At 40.1% G+C, this 26,436-nt stretch overlaps 1 protein-coding gene across 3 annotated transcripts in view; it reads left to right on the plus strand.

Annotated features, from left to right (window-relative positions):
- Nucleotides 1-19,289, plus strand: part of ppm1e (protein phosphatase, Mg2+/Mn2+ dependent, 1E) — a 53,904-nt gene extending 34,615 nt beyond the window's left edge. For all 3 annotated transcript variants that reach the window (XM_005923159.3, XM_005923161.2, XM_005923160.3), the window contains exons 3-8: nucleotides 7,772-7,893; nucleotides 13,093-13,292; nucleotides 14,445-14,633; nucleotides 14,916-15,059; nucleotides 16,043-16,136; nucleotides 17,036-19,289. In XM_005923159.3, coding sequence (XP_005923221.1) covers nucleotides 7,772-7,893; nucleotides 13,093-13,292; nucleotides 14,445-14,633; nucleotides 14,916-15,059; nucleotides 16,043-16,136; nucleotides 17,036-17,964 — 1,678 coding nt within the window. In that variant the 3' untranslated portion in view covers nucleotides 17,965-19,289. The remainder of the gene's footprint in view (nucleotides 1-7,771; nucleotides 7,894-13,092; nucleotides 13,293-14,444; nucleotides 14,634-14,915; nucleotides 15,060-16,042; nucleotides 16,137-17,035) is intronic.
- The last annotated feature ends 7,147 nt before the right edge of the window (nucleotides 19,290-26,436 follow it).

A 26,436-nucleotide genomic window follows, 5' to 3' on the forward strand; every position in this document is an offset into this window, starting at 1 on the left:
CCCCTCATGTTTTCAACAAACACATTATTATGTCTCTAATGGGAGCTGACTGTGTAAAAGAAAGGGGGGAAGGCGGTTCTTTTTTATGTTTGGTGGAGAGCAGCCAAGAGAAAGCAACATGGGGGTCAACAGAGTCAAAGAATAACAGCTAAAAAGGCATTTATTCATAGCAAAAGGATAAAATGATATTAACAAAATTCAACATTGCCATGCAAGGCAAAAAGAAAAAACCTAATAAAATTCTGCAGAGTAAAAAGTGATAAAAGCAAAAGACTGAGTTAGTGGCTAATCAGGTGAGGGCTCAGGTAGGAGGTAAAACTAAATGAAATAAGCCGTGCAATAAAATTGTGAAAATTAAAAGCATGCAACATAAAACAGAGAGCAAAATTAACTGCTAAAACCTACACGCTAAACAAACCACAGCAAGTATAAAAACAATACAAATATTTGTACTGGATTCATTGGATCCATTCCTCTAACAGTAACCCCACTTCTAAAAGTCGCTGAAAAGATAGCTTTGGATACGTCGCAAACCACATTGAGATTTGGTTGAAAGGGTGGTTCTTTTTTCACCTTTTCAGGCAAATTTAGTGGACAGGGACCAATCTGCAAAGATGGCTTTTAACCTTCCAGGTTTCAAAGTTAATGAGATGTCTGACTGACTTAGTTGAACGTGCTATGATCATCGTTTTCATGGTTGTATCTCTGTGGTCCAAAAAAAAAGATGCCGATCTTAGGCTAAATTGGGACAAAATCCGATGTCAGTGACTATTTCTGGGCTAAATAAATGCAGTGACAGGCAGATTTAACCCAGAAAATGTTCGGTGCTTGGTGGGACATTTACTAAAGTGAAACAGCCCACCGCTACTGCAGAAAGTTAGATGTGATGGTGATATTTTGGGAGCACTTTAGAAACATTTCTAACTCAAAGACCTCCTTTTCAAGGATATCTTTTGACCTGATGTTGGCAGCAGGCTTAGATGACTAAATTCACATTACGGCTTTGCAGACAGACAGTGTTGTTCTTTCCTTTGATCTGCGCTTTAAGAATGAGAACTAGATATTTCACCAATACAGCGTCTACACTTTCAAGGAGAAGTTTACCCATGAGGTTACAGTGGATGCTGCTTTATGGGAGCAGGCGTCTACTACTCCTTTCGTCATGTTTCTAGGCCTTGACCCAGTTTGAGAGCAGCATCAAGGACCTAATGTAAGACAGGTTTCTACAGGAGGACATGTAATATAAAACTTTTTTCTTTGTCAGGCAGATAAAGAAATATGATGCTGAATGAAAACCAAAAAGATTTAAAACACAGTAAAGAGTTTCAAGCTACTTTGCCTTTTTATTTCTCCTCAGTGGTGTGAGTTGTGGACAGAAGCATGAGGTTTTGGGGTTATCTGTCCATTCCTCCGCTCTGAACTCATGGACACGATATTTCCAGGATTTCTCAAGAAAATTTCTTCAAACTTTCCAAAACATTCACCTTGATTTGGGGATGAACGTATTTGGTTTGTGGAAGTCAAAAGTTAAAGGCTTGTTAGCTTTCTGATGGTTCGTCTGTGCACCTGTGTTTCACCCTGTCACCTTGAATATGCTTCAGCTTCCTACCGCCTACCTCTTTTGGCCTTTGACCTCAAAAGAATTTTTACAGCCTTTTTTACAGCATCTGGTCAGTTAAACTTCTGTGATATTTATCTGTCCACTTAAACTGTTGTGAATCCATTTCAGCTGCTTTGGTGCAACCCAAAGTGATAATGTTTTCTCAGGTGGTGGCCACACATCGTTGCTCTCTTTGCTTTGTGCTGGTTCCCTTGTCACTGTTAGTAGCATGAGATGATGCCTGTAGGCCATTCAGGTTGGACACGTTGCCCAGCTTCTCCAGGGTGATGCGAGAGGGTTTGCAATGTCTCCCAGTGAGTGGAGGAGATATCAAGAGACACGAGGAGAGCTGGACAGCTAGAAGGGATTCAACCCAGCAGCAGTATGAGATATTTTGTGCAAGGAGTAACACGTGGAGCACTGACGGAGCTCTGCCAAATGACCTCCAGTGGATACTCCTGTGCATGTTTCTGACCAAACTATCAGGATCAGACTTCATCAGGGTGGAGCTGGCCTGGCGTTCGCTACAGAACTGGTAGGTTGCACCGGTGGCAGCCCCATCTTTTCACAGAGGACAGAGTGACACTGAGCACATGTGACTGATATAAATGAGTTTTGTTTTTTTAAGTGTATATACCAGGTGTTTATGCTGTAATCAATCAAAGAGTTGTTGTTTTTTTCCTCCTTCCAGTCTCTCAAATATTGAAGTGAGATATAGTGATTGGAAAGGCCATAGCATGTGATTCCATTTGAGTAACTCTGATGATAAATTATCAGTGAAATACAACCTGTAATTTTTACACAAATTACAGGTTGAATGAACCTGTTAAACTATAAAGTAAACAGGACTGTGATCCTAAAGCTGCTGCAAGATATCACCGATTCTAGACTGTTGTGTTAGTACAGTAAAACACGAATAAAGTTTCCCTTTTGTTGAAAAGTTCCTGAGGTTCATGAGAGTTCAAGTCTGTCGTGAAGCTACAGGAATACGTCATACTCTAACTGGATATATTCAGCTCAGTGTCAGGATGGGAATGAGTAATTGCCTTTTCAACATATTTAACTATTTCTGTAAAGATGATCGTCAGTGAAGTTATTTGTAGTTTTTGTGGTTGCCATGGCATGGCTCTTCCTCCAACACTGTAAAGTATTGAGAGAGCAGGAAGAAAGGAGAGGCAACAGCAGGTTGTAACTGCAAATGTAAAAAGCAAATTAGAGCTTCTTGTTGGCAACATGAAATGTAAATTAAGACTTTATGTGCAGGTGCAACTGTTTTCATCTAATCTATAAATAAACTGCTCCAACGTGATGGATGACAAATAATAATCAAGGGAATATCTCATCATAAAAAAGTGGCTGCAGAGTAAATGCAAAAAACTGCAGCTGCTCCTGTGGCCACTTGAGGAGTGTTAGTCCAAAACTACATCTGCAGCTTCATACAAAAAAGTAGATATTTTGCCCCTTTATAACAAAAAACTCACCCACTGGGATTTTATTATGTTTTAAATTAGCTAAAAAATAAATAGCTTGCTGTGTGATAAATTGCACTAAATGCCTTTGCAACAAGACAAATTCTACTCTTTTATTAATGCGTTGTTTCACACCAATCCAACTCAGCAGGTTTAAGTATCTACACCCCATACCTGCACAGTCAGTGAATGCATCAGCTGATACCTTAGCATTTTTATTCATTTATAGCCACTATTACAAAAACACCACAGCGATGGCCAGAATACTAAAACATGGCTCCATGAACCACTGGGAGACGTGCTTTTTTCTTTTTTTAAACTATGAGTCGTGCAAAGCTACTCTAGAAGCTCTCATTTGAGTCCATGAATTAAAATACTTTAAATAAAGCTACGTCTACTTAAAATCAAATGTATTTAGGACCCACCCATCCACCCTGACCTCCTCTGGTTGTGAATTTGCATTGTCATAATTAATCCCGCAAGAAAGCTTTGTTACTTTAAAGGACACCATGTTGCCATGGGTACGAGTAAAATCGCTCATGCTGTTGATGTGCTTGGGAGGTCAGTCTTGCGATGAGACCACGCTTTGTTACAGTCGTCTAATGGTATTTGCTAGTAAAATCACACATCTTTTCAGTCGTACATGGAAATTAACTCACTTAGCTGTCTCTGTTAGCAAGAGTACAGCTGAATTAATTAAAAATGTTGAGGTTGGCTGCCGCTGGCTTTGAGTTTTCATTGATTAAACCCATGCTATTTGACATACGAGCCACAGAGGCCCCTTTCACACTGACTGTATTTAATTTTAGAATATGTCCCTGCGTTGTACTCAGCCAGCCCAGCTCATTTATTAGGGGGAAATTAAATGCAGTGCACTGAGTACTGTACTGAAAGTGTCCAACAGAGATTATCTGTATTCAGTTGCCCTAGTGCTACATTTTAAATTAATATGGAACATTATGCAGTATATCTGTTGAAGTTAAAATACGATGGATATATTGTGCTCCAAAGAAACAGAGTTCAAAATGACACATTGCACAAGCAGGATGTGGTCAAAATCAGCCTTTGGGAGTGATTATATATGTAAGGCTGATATAGGTAAAGCTAAGAGTCTACACAGCAGACATTTTATAAACAAAAACATATTTTCAGCTTAAATAAATCAAAGGTTATTAAAAAAGAAACATAGTGCTGGTGATTTTTCTCTGGTGAAAGGTCAAAATGCCTTTTCGGACACCATCATTTTTTAGATGTAGCAACAACCCAGCTGTAAAATGCTGATCGAGGTCTAGACTAAAATCTACTGACATCTGGTACAGATGATGTTGTTGTTGTTGTTCTGCAACTGCTTTTGGCAATCCCAGTGATGCTGAAATATTTTTGTTTTGAACAAAGTACCTGACCATAAGTGCTTTTAGATTTAAATCTAAGCACTAAAACAGACACAAAACCTATTGTGTTTAGCACTAATTAGAATTCATCAATTTTCTACGTGCTGAACTAAATAGCAAACAATGTCCAGCCACAGCAAGTTATCATTGTGGTAGCGATGTGCAACAGATTTTTTTACCCACTAGTCTGGAGTTTGCCTAACATCTAAAAACAAAACTTTGAGTTAAGTGTTCTCCACATCAAGACATTTTTTAAATTATCTATCTGAAGGACCATGGATTAACTGGTGGACAGTGCCCTCGCTCTTATTTTGAAGGTTCAACTCATTGTTAACCAACCAGCCCTGGACTTTTTGTTTTTGTTTCACTTCTGTCAGACAAAGCCAGTCACTTCAGATGCCTCCCAAAGAGTCTTTGGTCCTGGGGTTGATCAGCTCAAGTGCTTAGCTGTTATGCTCTTGAGTTCACTGCAAGTTGAATGGCCACTCCATCCAAAAGTGGATGAATTTGCTGAGATAACTAAACATATTTATCTGTCCGAGCAACTTATTAATCATATTATTTAATCTTTAATTTCTTAAAGGGTTAGTTTATCTCCATTTCCATTCACCCACACATATGCACAGCATCCCCCCCAAAAATGATTCAACTCTTTGGGAAGAAGTGTCGTTAGTGTTTTTTAGACCTACTTTGATTCAATATTTTCACTTTTCAGTGATCTTTGTCAGTTTTTAGTTGCAGCAGAGTTTGGCTGAGGTACCAAAACTACTTGGTCAACTTTAGCAAAAGATAAGGTTTCAGGTTAATATAATCCAGTGTCCTCAATCATAGGTATAGAGACCAGTCAGCAACTCACTCGCACCTCTAGTTGCTAGGGAGAAATGTGTACTCCCCAACCAGTTGGTGAGTGGTTTGCTGCACCGAAACCTCCTTGTGATTGTTTTGGTCATGGAAGACACTAACTTATTCCTTTTTGAAACATGTTTGGTTGCATTGGTAAGGCACAACTTTTACGTTGACGAGAAAGCCTCACTACAGCTGATCGAGCACTATCTTTTTGCAGACGAGGCACTGACATCCATTCAAACTGAAGGCAACCATGCCGACTTGCTAGCAACCAAAGCATTCACAAGGATTGCTTTGGTTTATTACAGCCTTACATAGCTGGTAGTCTGGGTGTGCTGTGTATATTCTGTTGATGTAAGCATACGGTATTAGAATATGTTTAGAATATAGCATGACATTTTTTTGGACACATATATACTTCAGTTTGTAAGTTTCTCTTTCAGCACAGTAACCTCTGAACACTCGCTGCCTCCCATCTGTTGTCCCACTTAATGAATCACCCCCAGAGGAGTGCACAGCCTCAGGTGCTGTTTCCTGGTTTGAACCTTTGTTCGATCATGCCCTGCTTTCTTTAAAACCAACATTACTGCTTCATTAACAAATCATGTAACCAAAATCAGAGCTTCTCAACACACCTGCCGGAAGTTTTAGATTGTGTGAATGCTTGAAGGATTTTCAGGTGTGACCAGATCAGATTATTGTATCAGTCCAGTTCAGGAGAGTCGTTTTTCACTGCTTGTGGCTCCTTAATTAAAAAGCCATTGAGCTAACATCACTTCAGTTCAGATATATTTTCAAGTTAATTTGAGTGCTATGGAGACTATCCAGACATTAGGTTACTATGGTTACCTGCATCTGGATGTGGCCTAGTTATCGTGGTGACTCATGTACAGCAAGCCTTCAGTCCTTCAAACGACCCTCCTCTGCTTCCTCCCACTCCTTCTCCTCCTCCTCCCCAGCTCTCGTTAACCTTAAGAAAAAGGCACACCTCCTCCAGCGTGCGCAGATGTGGCCAGATGTTGTGATATTCTGCTGCACTAAGCAGAACTTTGTGTTATAAAATTTTAAAATCCTTCAAGGCAAATACGCACGTGGGCTTTCCACAGATGACATGCATGATATCAGAATTCAGGGAGTGCCCAAATTGAATCATGCTGCAGCCACACGCACACACACACACACACACGCACACACACAAACCAAACTGAAGTGATTTCTCATTTGTGATTTGTTTTTTATAATTTTTTAGCTCTAAAAACATGTAATTTAAATTCCATGGCTTTGTTTAACTGTGATTATTTAGAAATGGTTTCTGTATTTAATATTTGATTTATATTTTATACCTATATTTTAAATATTAATGTTAATTTCAAACAGAATTACAAAGTGTAAAGTTAAAGGTGTTTTGTTTATTGTGAAATATCTCGTACAGCTCATCAGCAGTGTCCATTAGGGGGCGGTACCCCACACTTTGAGAATCACTCATGTAATAAATTCTGTTTAGGTTTTTCATGTGATGTCATATTTCTCAAGAGTGGTCCACCATGTTGGACGTGATACAACCTCTGGTTTCTAGAGAAAAAAAAATTGTATTCCCTGACCCTTTGGCAAGTGTTTGCTGTGAAATTGGTGATTAGCCTTGTGTTTGTTAAATGGGCCCCGACTGATTTTACGTGTTTGAGCTCTTATTCATTGACCCTACAGCACCATGTGCTTAACTAGAAGATAATCCATGACTGAAAAACCCGAATAGTAGAGGTGAGGCCTAGCACATAGCTAACAGTTACACCACATATGTCAATCAAGAAAGCCATATCCAAGATTAAGCCTCACCGGTATGCAAATGGATGTATGGATGAAAATGGATGAAAAATAAATTGCCTACCTTACAGTTAATATAAAGGAAGAAACTGTGCATAGAGACCCAACCCTTTTTTGTACCAGGCTGCAAACACGTTCATTAACATGGGAGTCTATCGGGACTGACTCGTTTTTGGAGCGAGCCTCAAGTGGTGACTAGAGGAACTGCAATTTTAGATCATCTTTCAGCCTGCCAGAGTGCGGGTTTGCCTTGTTAAGTGAATGGCATGACTTATTATAAAAATGTAACTTTTAATAATTTTACTACTATGTAAAAATGTGATTGCTCTGAAGCAGAAAAATGACCACAGATGTATATTTCTGAGATCTGTGTGCTGTCATTTCTTATTACTTATAATCAGATATGCAGTATCTGTGCTGATGCCCACACCTGTGACGAGCCAAAACCAGCCAATAATACCTGCCAAAACTTGTTTGTGTTAAGGCTCCAAGAAAGCATCAGTAATGCTGTTTGTTCCGGCATGTTAGTATTGTGGATCCTTGAATATATTTCCTAATAAACCTAGATCATGCTGTCAGTCGATGATGTAAGATGATTTTTCTTTCTGACCCATTCTTAACTGTGTCGTCTCTCCTCACCACAGTAACTGCCCGTGCTCCCTGGCTGCCGCCTTGGCCAGAGCCACAGCAGACAGCCTCCTGCAGACTGACCTCTCTATTCACCACCTCAATAAGACTGTAGAAGATGGAGCTGACCCATTACCACGTGAGTCCCCAGGGAGCCCACGAGACCGCTCTCTCGCACAAATTAGGTCTCTCTCTCACTTCATCCCACACACATGCACATAGGCATATAACCACCAGGGCTTTGTCCCAGTTCTCCCCCACAAAGCTGCACGGAGAGGTGTTTGACCGCTAGAGGGCACAAAGTAAACTCCGAAGCACACCCAAAGCTGTCAGCCAGGATGTGCTAAATCCAACAATGGCCAGCATATTTACATCAAAATGGCTTTCAAGCTACATGAAAGCTGTATACTGGAGAAAACACAGCATGCAAAGATATACAAATTACCTTCAACAGTCAACATCTGCTCAAACTGCAATTAGGCTGTCAGTTTGTCAGCTGTCATGTTTTGCAGAGGACGAGATATGTATTAGTCAAAAATAGTCCCAAAGAACTGCTGTTTGACATGTACATTGCCAGCTGTTTTCGAAGGCAACTGTCTTTTTGTGTTTTGTTTTTTGGTTTTTTAAATAAGCTGAAATGATGCATTTATGACTTGTTTTTTAACTTAATGACTCCTTTGGAAACTAAAGTAAAGGAACCCGTTTAGTATTGACAGTCTAAAGTGTTGCTCTGTTAGCCCTTTTGATCAATTTGTGAAAAATCAATGAGGAAAACAGCTTCATTTCAAAGGGAGTCCTTCAACTGTAGCTTGCTCTCTTAATCCTGGTGGTGGGGTTGTTGGTGCCAGACTGGTCTGAGTATTTCAGAAACTGCTGATCTACTTCACAGCCATCTCTAGGACTTACAGAGAATACTCGGAAAAAAGGAAATATCCATTGAGCATCAGTTCTGGAAGGGAACAGTAACTTAAATAACCACTTGTTACAACCGAAATGCAGAAGAGCAACTCTGAATGTTGAAGCAGATGGACTACAGCAACAGCACTAGTTAGTCAGCTAAGAACAGGAAACTGAGGCTACAGTTCACCAGGCTCACTAAAATGCTGTCTTGTCTTGAGACTTGGTTTCTGCTATATTTGGATTGTAGGGTCAGAATTTGGCATAAACAATATGAAAGCATAGCTCCATCCTGCTTTGTATCAATATTTCAGGCAGGCGGTGGTGTAATTGTGTGGGGGATATTTTCTTGGCACACTTTGGGCTTCTTACTACCAACTGGGCATCATTTAAACACCAGGTCCATCCCTTTATGACCACAGTCCACCCATCGTCTGATGACTGCTTCCAGCAGGAAAACACACCATGTAAAAAAGCTTAAATCATCTCAAACTCGTTTCTGAGTTCACTGTACTCAAATAGACTGGTGGTTTCCAGCATCTTGTTGACTCTGTTGCATAAAGAAATAAAGCATCAAACAATGTACAAGCAGTGCTTACCTAATAAACTGGCCGTTGAGTGTATGTTCTAATGTAACTTATTGTGGTTTTTAATCATTTGTGCAAAAAGGAGATGAAAAATCGCACAAAATTTCCAAACATAATTACTTATATTTAGACAAAAAGATACTCTGCTACTCACAGTCTGAGCGACTTATGTGCATATAAGTTATATATAGCTTTAAAATATAGCTTTTTCTATTTTCCATTGTGGAAATTGTCTCTATGATTACAAATTATTTAAAATGTTAACAGGCATCTCAGTTTAATATTTAAATATTAAACTGAGATGCCTAATTATGGAATTATTAGCACCAAATTCCAATAAAATGTAATCTGATAACGTTAAAAAAAACATAGAGGTATTAACTGACAGCCATTATCCATGCCACAACAATGGACCTATTTCTGCAAAATACTAAAATTTGTAGGAGAAGTAAATTCAGAGGTTCATGGTAGGAAACATTAAGAATATTGCACGTGCAAATATCAGTTAATTAAAAATGACTTATTCTTTGAAAACAAATTTTTAACCATTTTTGATTTGTTGTGCAGCCAATCTTTTGCTAACAGTCACAGAAATCTAGTATTGCTAACATATGTCGGAGATGTTGTTTTTTTTCTTACAGTGAACAAGAAATTATAACTTTACGTTTCAAATTAAAATTCAAAAATGCTTTATTTATTCTCAACAGAGCATTTATAAAGGAGCAGAGAACGTCAGCTGAGATATACAACATTGAAAAAAATTAAATAAATAGAAAAAGTACAAAAATATAAATGCAATCCAATTACCAAAAACACTCATTATTTACTAAAACCATAAAAGCATAAAGACTGGGTTTGTTTCCATTACATTACACCAGTTTCTCTTTAGTTCTCCTGCTTTAAGCGGGCGAAGCGCATACAGTGAATCCAGCATCAGGAGCTGTAGAAAGGTTGTAAATGTTCTGCTCTTGCTGGAGTTGTAGTGAGGCTCAGAGTGCACCACCACCACCACCATCTCTCTGCTTGTGCGTCTTGTGTTGTGTAACAGCCGATCACATCCTGTTTGATGCCGCTTCATTGCACGCCACAATTCTCTTTTTTCCCCCCCTCCAACTATTTGCAAGGTGTTATGAATAGACCTTTACAACATCTCCATTTGGAGCAAGACAGACGGGAGGAGAGCGTGAAACATTCGGCTCACAAAGTGCAGTTTATTATCAGGACATTGGGTTTGATGTGCACATACTTTTAAAAAGGAGGATGAGTGGATGCAGCACCAGCTGGCTCTCCATCTCGCTGATGCCATATTTTTCAAGTAAAGTGACAGTGAGAAGAGAGAGAAAAATCAGGATAGACTATAATACCAGCAGATAGCATTAGTAGGTCACGCTCACATGCTCGCACAGACGTGGTTATTACAGCGAGCGCCTATTCTGCTTACAGGCTCGCCTCTGTTCCACTAACTTGTGTACCTGAGTGAAATCTGCCAATGACTTTGCCTTTCTGACAAAGTAAAACAGGCCCCTGGAGTGTCTCTGTTCACAAGGGTGTAATTTCCTCCGGGGGATGAGGAGTTTTCAAATGTCATTGTTGGGGTTTTTTGACACAGCAGAAAAATTTAGACAAGAACCTTTTAGTTTAATTCACCCTGTAAAATCTCTCTGAGAGGAAGATGTGCAGGGACTACCCAGGGATAAAGTACTTTAATTTGACCAATGTTTCTTTAATTTTTAGATCTCGCATAGCAGTTCTTGGTAAATGTTACTGACGATTTGTCTTCTGCTATCTGGAGAAATATTAAACCTTGTCCAGAAAACTGTGCTGTAAGGATGAAATGGCAATGGTGCAACCAATAAATTGGAACTGTGATCCACATGAAGCAGTAAAAAGGTTTATTTATTCAAATACTTACTCATTAAAGAAAATACTCTTGTTGTAAGCTGAATGTAGACCAACCTCATGAAGGTTCGAAACTCGACTCATTAACTTTCTTTTTTCCTCTCCATCTGGCCAGTACGAGCAAAACCTGCCAGAGGAAAATATAGGAACAAAGAAGTAGCAAGATAACAATGTTAACACATAATTATTTTCAGCTATTAAATCCCCCCCTTTCAACTTAACTGAACTTAACTACTGAGGTTTTGTTGAAGACAGAGTCAGTAAATTAAAATAAATTGATATGGTGACAGACACAGACGTCACACCCCTGCAATGGCTTATCCTGATCAGTTACCAGAAAATGTATTTATGCTCATTTATGTAATCCCTTAATGCACTGCTCAAATGAATTAAGGGACCACTTGATCATCATAGTATGACACACAAACGTCTGGGATATTAATCTCTCCAGTCGGGAAGGAGAAACCACTGCGAGTCCATTTCAGCTTTGATGCAAATGAAATTGACGACAGGTGCACTGAAAGGCAACAACAACACAAGCTCCAAAAAGGGAGTGTTTTTGCAGGTGGTGGCCACAGATCATTGCTCTCTCCTTCTCCTCTGTGGCTCTTTTTTTTCTACAGTTTTGCTTTTTGCCAGTGTCCTGATCACTGCTGTTACCACGTTGCACAGGGAGTCCAGCTTCTCCACGATCAAAAGGTTTCCTGTGTGAAGAGCGTGGAGGAGATATAAGGAGATGGGCTGTAGGAGAACAAGACAAGAGCTCAAAAGGGCTGAGATCTCCTCCTTTATGTGTGAAAGAACAGGAGGAAAACTGCCAAAGTCCTGTAAATTATGACCTCGGCCAGGCTATTCACTTGCATGAGGTCCCAACATCCTAGAGTGGGGCCTGTGCTCATAGTTGAGAAAAATGCACTTCTACTGGCTTTCACCAGGAAACAGAGCTGGCAGGTCTATACTGAGCTCATTAGACAGATGCTGTCTAAAATCCTGGAGAAGCTGGTCTAGCTGGATAACCAGAATGGGCTGCAGGTCCTGTCCCCTGTTGCCAGCAGTGACAAAGGCACCAGCAAAAATCAGTCAGGAAGGAGAAGGAGAGAGCGATGCCCTGAAGCACCACCTGCGAAACCATCCCCTGTTTAGGGCTTGTCTTGTTGTTTCTTCTCAAATGCACCTTTAATCACTTTGATTTCCACTAAAGTAGCTGACATAGATTCAGAGTGGTTTCTGCTTCCTAACTGGACAGATTGATAACCCTGAAGTTGTGTTATATTGTGACGATAAGTGCTCCCTTCATTATTTTTTGAACAGCAAAAACACCAGGTGTTTTCTAATTTCTCAAACATGAATCTTTGCAGTTTATATATAAATGTAAACTGAATGTCTTTGAGTTTTAGATTAGACATCTGAAAATGTTGCCTTGGACTCTGGGAAACTACACTGAAGATTTTCTGTGTTTTCCTGACATTTCATTGAGGAACAGCTAATTGACATAAAAAATAAATGTACTTTGTACCTCAAACAGTTATTGCAAGCCTACATTAAACCTTTCCTTAAATGAAATAAATATCATATAAATTTAAATGGTCACAAAAATGATCACTGATTTACAGATGTGCCATTTCAGGGGTTTAACCGAAATATTGTTTTACTTTCGCTATGGTAAGAAAACTGGATTAAACTGTAAGAGTGATTCATGCACATTTTCTTTATCTTTCCAGTACTCTGTGTCACTATTAGAAGCTATTGTTACTGCAGACTGAGCGATCACCTCTCAGACAGCTTTCAGAGGCACCTAGAGACGCACTGTTTGATGTTCAAAAGATACATCTCTGATAGAGTATACTTTCAAAAGTGCAAGCTCTATAAACTGAGCTCCAAACCAACAGTGGAAGCAATGAAGCTAAAATAGAACAGCCTGGCTCATCGCGCGTGTGTGTGTTTGTGTGTGTCAGAGATGGAGTCTGTGAAGCTGGCCCGGCTGGTGTTTAATAGACTGTTTGAGACGTGCTGCCTCTGGCTGAAGGAGCTCCCCTTCCACCGTCGTCCACAGCCATATTATGAGACGTCCATCCACGCCATCAAGAACATGCGGCGCAAGATGGAGGACAAGCACATCATCATCCCTGACTTCAACACACTCTTCAATATTCAGGTAGGGGTTAGTGTCAAAAACACACAAAAACTCATGCATTAAATATGTTACGTTAGGCCAGAGGTCAGCAAACTGCAGCTCATGAGCCATGGGTTAGAATTACGGTCAATCATAACCTAATTAATACACTATCCTGGATCAACACAATAATGATTCCACAACACTGGAACTGACCAATCACATTGTTGGGATGTCATAGCTTTGCGACTTGCAAAAAAACTTGCTGATGTCCACTTAGGAAAAGGTTAGGTTAGGTTTAGGATTACGGGGCTATAGGTCAGGGTTATGAGATCAGGGTTACGGTTTTGTGTGTGGTGGGACGGTCTTTCCACATCGCAAAACAATGACATCACTACAATGTTGAACCTGGACCAACGTTACTTTTGTTTATCCAGAAACAACAACACTAACATGACAATATCAGATCAAACATTAATACATATTAATGTTTGATCACATTAATCACATTAATGTAATCACATTAATACATCATTTCTGGCCCCTTGTTTCTATTTTTGTACTCTGTTAGCAACAACAACCCTTTTCAAGCTATTTTTATTTAATTATTTATTGATGAAATAGGGCTCGAAAACTTACATTAGGACCATAAACTCCATAGTAAAATGTTTTTTGAAATCAGAGGAGTCGCCTCCTGCTGGCAATAAGAAAGAATGCAGTCGATTTGGCACAAATCATATTAAACACCCAGTTTCTCTCTCTCTTTGTTTGGTTGCCCCTAAACTACATGCTCAGACCTTGAGCAGCCAGGTACATCTTGGGCCCCTGAAGGATCTTATTTCATCATCATGGTGCCTAGCAACTACCCACCATCATGCTAAAAGGACCCATATGTAGCATTTAAGTACCTGTAATTCCGTATATTTTATATAGAATATATATTTTATATAGAATACCTTAGCAAATATTGCATATAGTAACTTTTGATATATCCAAATTGTGATGTTTGCAGTCTCAATATTACATTACATCATTTGACCAATTAGGCCATTAAGTCATTTGAGTTTACTGTATTTAGGGACTACATCAAAAGTTTAATGCCAAATAGATAACTGTGGAAATTTATTTTTGTGATATGGGAGTTTCACGCCATGCAGTCCAGCCTACAAAATCACGTTTTTTCCTGTCTGCCAGGATCAGGAAGAGCAGGCTTTCTTTGCTGTGTTTGACGGTCATGGAGGTGTGGATGCTGCCATTTATGCAGCCAATCACCTTCACGTGAACTTAGTCCGGCAGGAATCCTTCAGCCAGGACCCCAGCGAGGCGCTCTGCAGAGCCTTCAAACTCACCGACGAACGCTTTGTGAAGAAGGCCTCGCGAGAGGTAACCACATAATCCAAGGACGAAACCATTTAGTAGTATTTACTGCACAGTATTCCTAAACTATGAAGTACTGTTAAGTTTACTCATGGTGAATAACACTATTTATTTATTATATTTATGCTATGAGTATAATTCCAACAGCTAGTCCAATTTTAATAAGAATGAGACAGAGGTGTCTTTCTAAACAGCTCAATGTTGTCAACATGTTTTTCTGCTCGTTTCAAAGTATTTGTGGTGATGCAGCTGCTCTTGAGAACACTGTGACATGTGTCTGTCTGGCAGAACCTACGTTGCGGCACAACAGGGGTGGTGACGTTCCTGCGGGGCCGGACGTTGTACGTGGCCTGGCTTGGAGACTCCCAGGTCATTCTGGTCAGGAAAGGGCAGGTGGTGGAGCTGATGAAACCACATAAACCAGACAGAGAGGTGAGATAACTCAGTCTCCTCATACCTCAGACATGATGAGTCCTTTATGAATTTCTCTGTGGATTGTAGAAACTCTGTTAGCAGCCACGCCTACCTGCTGTTCTGACCTTCTGTTTGTGAGGGGCAGTCAATCAGATGTAAACTTGCTCAAATAGACAGTGGCCAGGATAAGACAAATAACAATAATTTATCATCTTTAATAAAGAGTTGTTTTATACGTTGGTGCATTTAGACTTAGATGGATTTCAGATTAATCATATCTGCACTAGCATTATGTAAAGATCCCGTTACTGTGTCGTGTTGATTTAATCGGCAAAAGTACTGAAGTGTAAAAACGTCAAGTTTCCATTTTACGGCGTTATGTGGCAAAATATTTATTTTCTCTGAGCAGTTGGCAGGCGGTGAGAACTTTCGTAGATTAATAGTTACAGCCAAAAAAATATTCTGGCACCAATAAACTCAGATAAAACAACACATTGTTAATTTACACTTCTTTTAAAAAAAATGAGAACAAATGAGATATAATGTGTTATTTAGTGATATTTTAGGGTGATTTCTGCCAAAGTTTTATATTTCACAACCAAATGTGAGAGCAGTATTATACCACCTGCCTGCTGAGTACCTGAAAGGTGCACGTCGTAGTCAAACAACTGAACTCCCTTAAAAATCTGTATATAGGAAAACTTGTGCTTCATGAGCTTTCCACTTCCTGTTCATTATTGTAATTCGTCGCAAAATTTCCACTCCATTATTGCTCACCATGTGTTTCTTTGTTTAATTCTGCAACAACAATAGTAACAAAGGACACCGTCCTCCTTCCTTGCTACATCCCAGCCTGTTTCCAGCATCATTAATCTAGAAACAGCACCAGCATTTCAGATTTTAAGGGCACAGCAGAGGCGGGCAAAGCATTGTGCTTTAGTACTGAGCTTTCTGCTGCAGAATGGCAGCACAAGATGATTCCAATCATTTTGTGTCTGCAGGATGAGAAGCAGAGGATCGAGGCTCTCGGAGGTTGTGTGATCTGGTTCGGCACGTGGAGGGTCAATGGCAGCTTGTCTGTATCCAGAGCGATAGGTAAACTTTTCATGCACGTTCTTTTTACTGCACATTTCTCATACATTTTTGTAGCTTCATAGATGACCCTTAAACGTGTCACATTGAGTTAATCATAAAGTTTCTCTTTTGAAAAGAGAAATATGTGTAATTGTGAGCAGACTGTGGGCAGGTTGTGGGTGGTACCCTTCTTGAAAACTGCTCATCCAAAAAGAACGACAGAAGTCATTTGCTACAGAAAAGACCAAAAACGAATATAAAATGACATTAAAACACATCCGTAAAAGCATATCCAAGTTTAGCAGCTTACACGTTTACCTGGCAAGGAAAAGACTCCCCGGTTCAGACCGAGGAATACAGACAAATCCCTTTGAGGTTTTGAGTCAGGAAGAAAAAAAAATCGACCAATCAAATATGCAGAGCTACCTTTTGTGGTGACCCTTTGTGAATAAGGGAGCAGCCAAAAATAGCTTCCTTACAGAAAAATTGATCCAGCTATCTTTTTGAGAACCAGACTTAGTTTTAGAGCTGCAGAGTGAGGGAAAGGAAAAGTTGCACCTAACCCTAATGTATCGGTTCACTCTTATTTTTTTCACATCCCTTCAAGAACTAACATGAGAGTTAAAGATTTCCTTTAGGGTTAAAGTTACAATTTAACCCTAAAACAGAGTTAGATTTAAGGTAGGGTGTTAAATGTAAGAGTACAGAGAACTTTAACACCCCAACCCCACCCCAACATTTAAAGCAGCACATGTACATATGCTAATCCCACTATTAGAAAGCAGTTATTATAAATATAATGTTATTATTTTAGATAATTTCCTACTAGATTCCTTTTCCTGATTCATGAGATGTTCCTGGATGTTTTTACCTTAGTCTGAGCAGATCCTCACAGATTAACCTGTTACCTGTGTTGACAGGTGACTCGGAGCACAAACCCTACATCTGTGGCGACGCAGACCATGGCATCTTCCCATTGGATGGTTCAGAAGACTACCTGATTCTAGCCTGCGATGGCTTCTGGGACACGGTGAATCCAGATGAGGCGGTGCGCGTGGTCAGTGATCATCTCCAGGAGAACACTGGGGACACCACCATGGTAGCTCATAAGCTGGTGGCCTCAGCCCGGGATGCGGGCTCTAGCGATAATATCACTGTCATAGTGGTCTTCTTGCGGGACCCTCGCTCGCCACCACCCACCAGCACCGAGGAAGAGGAGGAGGGTGTGGTGGAGGGAGAGGTGGCGGACGAGGAGGAGGTAGCAGAGGTGGAGGAGGAGGAGCAAGAAGAGGAGGAGCAAGAGGAGGAAGATGAAGCGGTCAGGGTAGAGCGTGATGGCGGAGAGGGAGGAAGCAATGCGGACAATGGGGGGAAGAGCCGTGGAGGCTGGCCCCTGCAGCAGTGCTCAGCGCCCGCTGACCTTGGCTACGAAGACCGAACTGACTCGTTCACGGACAGAACTAGCCTCAGCCTGCTGGGGCCATCGCTGGAGGGCCGCATCTCGCTGACCCGCGGCTCTTTCGGCCTTAGCCCCGACCTCTTTGCCGCCTCTCACATCTTCCGAGAACGCGCACTGAGGCGCAGGTCCTGTGTCCCTCTTCAGGAGTCCAGCATCTCTAGCTTCACGGACCCACTGTGGCCCCACACAGCCATGCTGTTAGGCCAGGCAGTGAGGCGAAGCCGCAAGCTCGGTTATGGTAGTCGCCGGTGGGGGCGGAGGTTGCCAAGCAGATCCAGGGAGCTGCTAGGCCTGTTACCATCTGGCCCCCTGCTGCCCCATATGCAGCGCTACTCCAACCGGAAATCCGAAGTGGCAGTGCCTCAACTGCCCCATGATGCCACCATCTGAAGAGGTGACCCAGACCAAACCATCTCCTTCAACCCTCCTTCCTGCCCCGCAGTCCACCCATCCACCTTTGCCTTCAACAACACGTCAACATGTCTTTCTTTGATAGTTGGTAGTTGTAGCTCCTGCAGTTGTTATGTGATTATTGAATCTCTATCAGAGGAGTGGTGCTCTCTGTCCTAAGCTGAAATGTTTCCAATTGTAAGCTGGCCCATTAACACAAGCCCCACTCCTCAATGCTGTAGGTAAAGCTCATAACTGCATTCTCCATTGGGACCACTGACCAGTCAAAATGAAGCCAGAGCTGGAAGTGCAGGTTAATAAGATGTGTTCAGACTGAAGGACACAGCTTACCGTAGGCACCTTACATAAAGTTTAGGTCTGAGTATTTCATTAACGAGGATATAAGTGAAGATTTAAAGGCTAATAACAGAAAGAACTAGACACCAGAAACATTTAGAAGCAGTTTTGTTGATGAGAAACATATTCAGTCTGAACACATTTAAGATTAATTTATGTGCTTGGTCGCTCTACAGACTATTTTGAAGAGACCATTTTAAAAAGAAAGAAGATGCAACACAGAAAAGATTAAATCTGGTACTTGAAGAAGGAAAAAATGAGGATGAAATAAAGAAAAAATTGCTCGGCTTGGTCAAAAGTATGTGGACAAAAGTATCATGTACTGCAGGGATCTGATCCCTTTTAGCCATCTTTACCGTCATTTCTTGTTACTCTCTTGTTACAATATATAAAATGTATAAGCCACCACCAAACTACTTTTGCTGGTTTGCTCATTCGCACAAAGTGGACAGATGGGGGGGGGAGTCAAATCTATCTCCGTAGCTCTAACTGAACTTCATGCTTTTAAGTGTAATCATCCACAGACGTTTTTTTTTTTTTAATTCTGCATCTCACTGTGCAGTCATACCCAGGTATAAATGCACGGCGAGGTGTCACATATCATCTTTTCTTCTGAGTAAGCTACTGAGAATGTCGAGCGACCCAGCATTAAATTAAGCTCTAATAGCGCAGCCTGCCTCTCTGTCTCCTCAACAATCCCTCGGTGGCAGATGAATAACATTCGTAAGCGGAGGCCGGAACAATTGTTGCTCCTGGTTTCTCGGACTGGAAGCACACACTGTTCTGCCCCCTCCAATTCAGTCAATGACCCAGCCATTATCCAGCCACATTTGTCTACAGATAAAAGCACTTAGCACCGGATTATAAAAGATTAGCAGTCACTTACCTGAATAAATTCTTCATGTAGTCCATGTAGTCCAGATGGTGATATGCTCCTGAGATAATGGGGTTTTTAGAGCGGGTTTTTAGAGCGGGTTTTTAAAAAAAAAACAAAAAAACAATTTCATCATAGTTTTGGTTGTTTTTGTTTTTTACAGAAAACCCAGTGAACAAAAGCATTTTTCCCACAGGTATTCCATACCTTCCATATTACTGAGTTACTGAGCTCCATGTCCTTTATGCACACCCAGTCACTCATTGTTTCATATCACCATTAAAGACAAGTCTGGCTCGTGCGTTCAGCCCAGTCATATCACGAGGCTCTAACAGCAAAAGAGATTAACATTTTTATTTTGCCAAAATAAAAGTATGGATACCACTCTCACATCTGTCTGATAAATATGAAGCTATTACCAGCAGCTGATTGGCTCAGCTTACTGATGCTTACTTATGGATAACACCGATATCTATCACCGCTATGTCTATCAAGATAGGATGACCATGCAGTATTTTCCAGCTGTATTATTTATTAATTCAGAGAAACAGGAAATTTTCTAAACGTTTTTAATAAGGTGGGGTCTGATACAAGTTTTTCTAGACTGTAACATTAATATTTTGCTACCTTTCGGCAGTCTATTATGTTACTACCCAACAAACATATTACATAATTCCACGTTGTTACATTTTGTCATAAGAACTTGGTAAGTTTGTATGCTTCTCTTGTAGCAAAATAACCAGACTATTTTGCAACGTTATAGTAACATTATAGAAAAATCTGGAGGTGATGTCATACATGTGAGGTACATTATAATGTTTTATAATGCTGCTTTGACTGGGCTTTCTCTTTTATGTTAGTATTATGTCATTTTTAAATGTCGAGCAAATGTAAGAGACCAGGAGGAGGCGTTGCCGCTACACTGCCCCAAACAGATTTTGTTGTAGGGTACCTGCTTCCAGTCTTCAAGCTAAGCTAAGCTAATTGACATCTGGTTTGCAGTGGCTTCTTGTTTAACTAAGTGTACAGATGTGGGAGTGGTTTCAACTTCTCATGAAGAAAGCGACCCAGCCAGTGTCCCCAAAACTTAGGAGCCTAAGAGACAGCTATCAAAATGTAAATAAAGAATCACTGCATAACAGTATATCATTTACATTACATAGTGCAGCTACTACTGTGCATTCACATCCTCCTTAGATGGTCCCAGTTGGGAAAATTGTTCTTCCGACTTCTGCTGTTCATGTAGCCTATAGCATTTAATGTGAAAACAACATGAGTGCTACAAAGAAGACTTGTTGTATTTTCTTACTAAGTGCTTTAAAAAGTACACACATATTCATAGCTATAATGAATTAATATGGATTTACCTGACTTGTTATCCAAAGTTATGGCAAATTAAAGAAAACATTTCCAAAATTAATTTTCATCACAAATGTGTATGAAAATGTGAATTTGCACCACTAATCAAAGATTTCTCAGTATAAGCCAAACACTTTGTTTCATTTGTCTCGTAGCAACATTTTTGCAGACATTCAGAGTTGTTGTAACTTCAGGGCATGTTTTGCAGTTGGTAGCTAATTTTTCCAATTCCTTTCAACACCACATGAATAGACAAATAGCTGCCACTGTCAGAGAAATCCACTGTGGCTGACTCCCATGGCTTCACAGAGCCTTTATAATTGGATCTGATCTAGATTCTGCAATGGACAGGCCCTCTGTGCTGTCCAACAGGCTCACTTCAGGTATCTTATCAGGCCATAGAAATCTTCAGTTTTTATACCACTTTGCCTGAATAGATATTCCTCACATTTATGTTTGTTTTTTCATGTCTTATCCCAAATATCCACTCAGTACAGATCCTATAAACAATAATTCATAATCATAAATACCAAGCAACCATGTAGCCATCAAACAATAATCCTCTGACTGACTTTATGTGATAATACTACAAAGACAGTTTTTTTCATATTGGACTCATTAATCCCTTTCTAATGACACTAATAACACTTAAACCCAATCTAATCTCACTTTGCATTAAATATATTACCTTTTGTATTTCACCATACTCTATGGCTATAATCTAATATTACCGAAAATTTACTCTGAAAAATATTTACCTTTATACAGAAGCGTGCACTAATCTGATTGATTCCTGGCCAACAAACTTTAGTTCAAACAACAGCTGTGGTTAGTATTTTTATGGGGTCATTCAATTTTGAAACAAAAACCTTGTAAAAGGTTCTCAAATATACCCTCATAACTAGCTAAAAACAAGAAGGTTACCATCCTCTACAGCTACTGAGAATGCTAACTTTTTCACAAAAGAAAATTATTTTTGTACTGAGGGCAAAGTTAATTAGCTCCAACAAAAACCCTGTAAAGCGTTAAAAGTAAAAGGTATTTTGATGCAACCCTCTTTAAAACTTGGGGAAAAAAACACATGGAAGCAGTATAAATCCTATCTGACATTCAGCTGGACTTTTAATGTAAGCCCACATGAGAGAAGGCTCGCATCAGGGCTAACCAGTGTTTGGTGATTTTAATGTTTTTAGTCGCCGTGTTTTAAGACCACTCAGCAAAGACTTTAAAGGGGGTAAAGTGGGTATTTATGTTGAATCATTATCTAAATTATCTTAAGACATTAAAAATCACCTGTAAACCCTGATTTAAAAAAAAATTTAAAACGTTTGTTGATTTTTGCCACAAAAATGGGATTTTTGTTCTCCATTAGCCACCATTGTTTCTGTTTCTCCCACATACTCTGGATTAATTTAGTGCCATCTGTCTCTTAGTCTGCTAGTAAACTAGTTATCCAGCTGAGCAGATATATAAAAAAGGTGGCGCACCTATATATTTTTTACATATTCGCCATGCTTTATTTGTTATTAAAGTCCAACTTCAAATCCAGATTATCAAGGGTAACCAAACGAAACAATAGCCAGCGAGATTGCAGCTATTTAATGAGGTTACAATACGAGCAAGTGCACAGACAATATAAAAGATGGATGTAGCCACCATGACGTTACGAAGCCTTAGGCGGAACTTTTTCAGTGTTTTGAAACTCGATGCGACAACTGATCAATCAGAACTTGTTAGCCAGTGAGTATACCCTGGATAATTCTCCTTTCTGACAATTAACAAAGTGGACCTGACGGTTTATTTGATATGACCTGAAACTCTGAGCTATATTTTTCCATAGGCTTCTCTAGGGCCAGAAGTCCTTTTGCATCCAGAGAAGTCACCTCCTGGTGCCCTTTAAAAAAACTGTATCTTGAAGGCACTTCTATGCTGGCTTCAGTTTTCAGGCCTGGAAGCTACACCCATTTTTTCATTGTCTATGCTAGCATACAGAAGCCCATTTTGAAGATGTAAGCCACCTGTACCCCCTCCTCCAACCCTCCAGCCTGTGAGTCCATGCACTGGTCCAAGAGGCCTGCTCACCATGGGATTACTTACCTTTGTTTCTTGTGTTTTGAGGTTTGGAAAGGCTAAAAATCTGGCTGGTACGCTTTTGTGTGGACATATTAATTCTTCCTGTAACACTGTATCTCCACTCTTTCCAAATGTTAGTGATAACCTGGATCTGTAAACAGTTCATCCACTTTCACTGGCTGACAAAACACCCAGCATCACTAACCCTGTTGCTGTTGTCTCCTGTAACCATCCTGTGGACTGAATAGTGACGAGCATGAGCAGAATGTACCTCATGTCCCAGAATCTCCTGACAGACTTGGTGAAGAGGGTCAACATGAGGTGTTTACTTTGTTTTGTTTTTTTGTGAGGGTAAGACTAGTTTTTTGAGGAATGTACTGTCCAGACACTCAACAAACTACAGCCACTGGATCGCTTTTTGTGGGACTGTATCTGCAATGTTTGTCTCCAGAAGCGTGAAGACGATAGGCAACCAAGGAAATCAAGTCATTCTAAAAAAATCACTTAGGAATGGATGTGTGTATATTATGAGTAATGTGAGTTAATTGGGTGCTGGAGGAGTGTACATATAATAATTCTGTCTTGTAAATCAATGGTTTTAGTCCATCAGCTGGTGAGATATCTACATGAAAAAGTCAGACGGTCTGAATCTCACTGAGGTGGCGGTGAGGAGATGAGTGTTGTCTCGCTGCTGTTTCATCCTCATCCCGCTCTCTATTTCCCAGATGAGAATAGTAATCTGGGGAAAACATACATAAAATTATTGGCTTAATCTTCTGCAATAGCTTTGATTTTTTTTTATTAGTATCAGCCTTAAAAAATGCCAGTCATATCAGTAGGTTTGCGTTACAAACACAACCATTTTAGCTCAAAGATTAGAGCTTTCACAAAGCCTCGAACTCCGGGGAAGCAGAGCCGCCATTGGGTGACAGGGTCTTGTTATAATGATAGACATATGACAATGTTGGAAATACATTACAGGGTTACCTTGGCAACTGGAGCTTGGACTATCCACCAGCTGTTAGCTAAAAAGGCATGGGTGTGCGTCCACAAGCGACTCGCCTATAATTCCCGGCCAAAATCCTGCAAATGCATTGACAGGTTCCCAGATTATTGCCGAACATCTCTGATCCAAATTATGTCACTAACACCAAAAGGCAGCGTCCATTTCTATTATATTTTGTTTACTGCAGGGGAGCACAGTGGAGCAGTGGTGCAGTGAGGACAATGAGACAGTCCTGAGTTCAAGCCCATGAGCCGGCTGGGGTTTTCTCTGTGCCTCAGCTTCCCGTCACAAAGACATGTACGTTAGGTTAATAAACTACCTGTCAGGGTGTACCCTGCTTCTCACCATGATGGCTGGGATTGGCTCCGGTCCCACTGTGTGACACTGAATTGGATAACTGGAAGATGGACAGATGGATGGTAGTGATAGAGGGGAAATCATGGGTCCACCAAAGTTGTTAGGGTTCACCCTCTGGAAAGCATGAATTTCTGAACAAACTGGGGAAAAATAGCAGTAATACTATCAGAGATCAGTTGTTAGTCAAAATACAAATGCATGGAAGTGATGCAATGGTCTGTACAAGACCATACAAAAAGGAACAATCGCACCATTATTCACTACTTAATGATTTTTGCATTAAAGAAATGGTCCAGATATTCTCAATTAAGAATTAATAACTCTCCTAGGAGTTATTAATTCTCAATTAATAACTCCTAGGAGAGACTTGAAAATTTCATTTTATTTACATTCATTTCTCTAATGCTTAGTTTAATACAGTTTTACTTTGGTTTAGGGTTGAAATATTGGACTATGGTGACATATCAGCCGCTCACAGCCTGAATACATTTCAGATGCATTATTTTAGATCCTGAACCCATATCTGTTCAAGCAGAGAAACACTAAATATCCAGCAAACACACAGTCTGCACCATCTACTCCAACATAAAATTGTATTACATTAAGTTTGATGGTTTTTCATTAGAACAAGATCTCCTTTGATGTTAAAGAGGTTTTGATATTTGGTGGCAGTTCTGCTCTGCTATAGGAAACTGCTGTGTGCACACTGACACTCTGAAGCTCGTTTTACTTGTGCCCACTCCAGCTTTGCAGTGCAGTTGTAGTTTTCGGTGTCCTGTTGTTCAGTTTTTCAAACCGTGACAGCTCTCAGTGACCAGGAATCCCCGCTGGCTGCATTCATGTGAATACAGTGTTACCCATCATACTGAAAAACCACAGAAGTTGTCACTGTATAAGCAAAGAAAGCATTTGCCATCATTCCCTGTGGTAAATCCTCCACCTTAGATCGAGAAACCCTACACTCCCGACCCGCTCACACTCTGCTTGCTCTTAATAAGTTCCTCCGAGTCAGACGTGTCCCCGCTCTCATGATGAAAGCAAGCAGAGGTTCGGCTCTGCTCTCCCATGATCACCGTCCAACTATAGGGCCCTCTGTGAATCTGCACTGTGTCTATGTACACAAAAGCTTTTTCTTTTACTCTGTAAGCAATAATGACATTGCATTAAAGGCTCTCTGTGGGTTTGTCTTCTGCTGAAGGATGCAACAAAATACAGTTGTGTTAAGCCATACTTGAAAGGGCATAATGGGCGAGTCCATGAAGTCCGTTTCCCATTCATTTTATCTGCAGATGAGTCCTAATATGTCTCAGATCAGCTTTAGCATTAGATAGAAGAATGAATGTGAAGCTTTCTTCTATAAAAACAAAAAAAAGGAGCTGGGATAAAAGAGGCAGGATGTTTAAACTTGTATAAGCCATCTGTGTGCGTTAGAAAAGGAGTCCGGACTTCTGAGACCTATGCACTGCTCAAATGTAGACCAGTGGATATGTGGTGAGTTGGGAGTAGGGCTGAGAGTGAGAGCCTCTCCCCTTCTTGTCCTCCAGGCTTGAAGACAAACCCCATGATTGGCACTTCTTCAACATGCAGGTTAGGTAAAGAAAAAATTATAATAATAATAAAAAAAAAATGTAAAACACACACTGAGTACCTGTATTATCTGTGTTCCTGTAGTATATAAATATGTGTATTGTAACTGGTGACTAATTATGTATATAAAGATTAGACCAAGTCTCTGGCTGATGCTTTTTCTTTACCTGTGACTGTCTGACATCGCATAAAAGACTGTCGGCTGATGCGTTCTCATTTAATTTATTGAATCTAATAGCTGTGAAGCATTTGCATCAATAGGACCGTCTGCAGGCATGTTTTTGGGAATAAATGTGAACATTTGGCAAGTAAAATTATCAACTACCTACAAAATATTGCTATTTAAGTAATTATTATATAATTCTTTCTTTGCCTTCATTTTTTCACATTTTGTCTGGTTTGGCCCACCAGAAAAAACACCAGGTTGGTTTTAAAAATACATCTATAGAAGATACTTTCGTTGGTAATTAGACACATAACAGGTTTATAGATTCACTAACTGATCAAATTTTATTATTATATGATGCTTAAAACATTATACCCAGCCCAAATGGGCTTACAAGACACCTATGATAATTAACCAGAACTAGAGTATCACAATAACCTATAAGTTGCCCTATAAACAACCTTGAATCAAAACATTTCTGGGTTTAAAGATTTTAACAAACATTACATAAATGAGAACGGCACAAAATAAAGTTTAATTCATGCGCAGCTTCTTATTCACATAATTCAATTCAATTCAATTTTTATTTATAAAGCGCCAAATCACAACAAAAGTCGCCTCAAGGCGCTTCATAGGTACAGAGAAAAACCCAACAATCATATGACCCCCTATGAGCAAGCACTTTGGCGACAG

Source organism: Haplochromis burtoni, unplaced genomic scaffold, assembly GCF_018398535.1.
Source record: "Haplochromis burtoni strain Fernald_Lab_line unplaced genomic scaffold, NCSU_Asbu1 Contig_66, whole genome shotgun sequence".
Taxonomy (NCBI): domain Eukaryota; kingdom Metazoa; phylum Chordata; class Actinopteri; order Cichliformes; family Cichlidae; genus Haplochromis; species Haplochromis burtoni.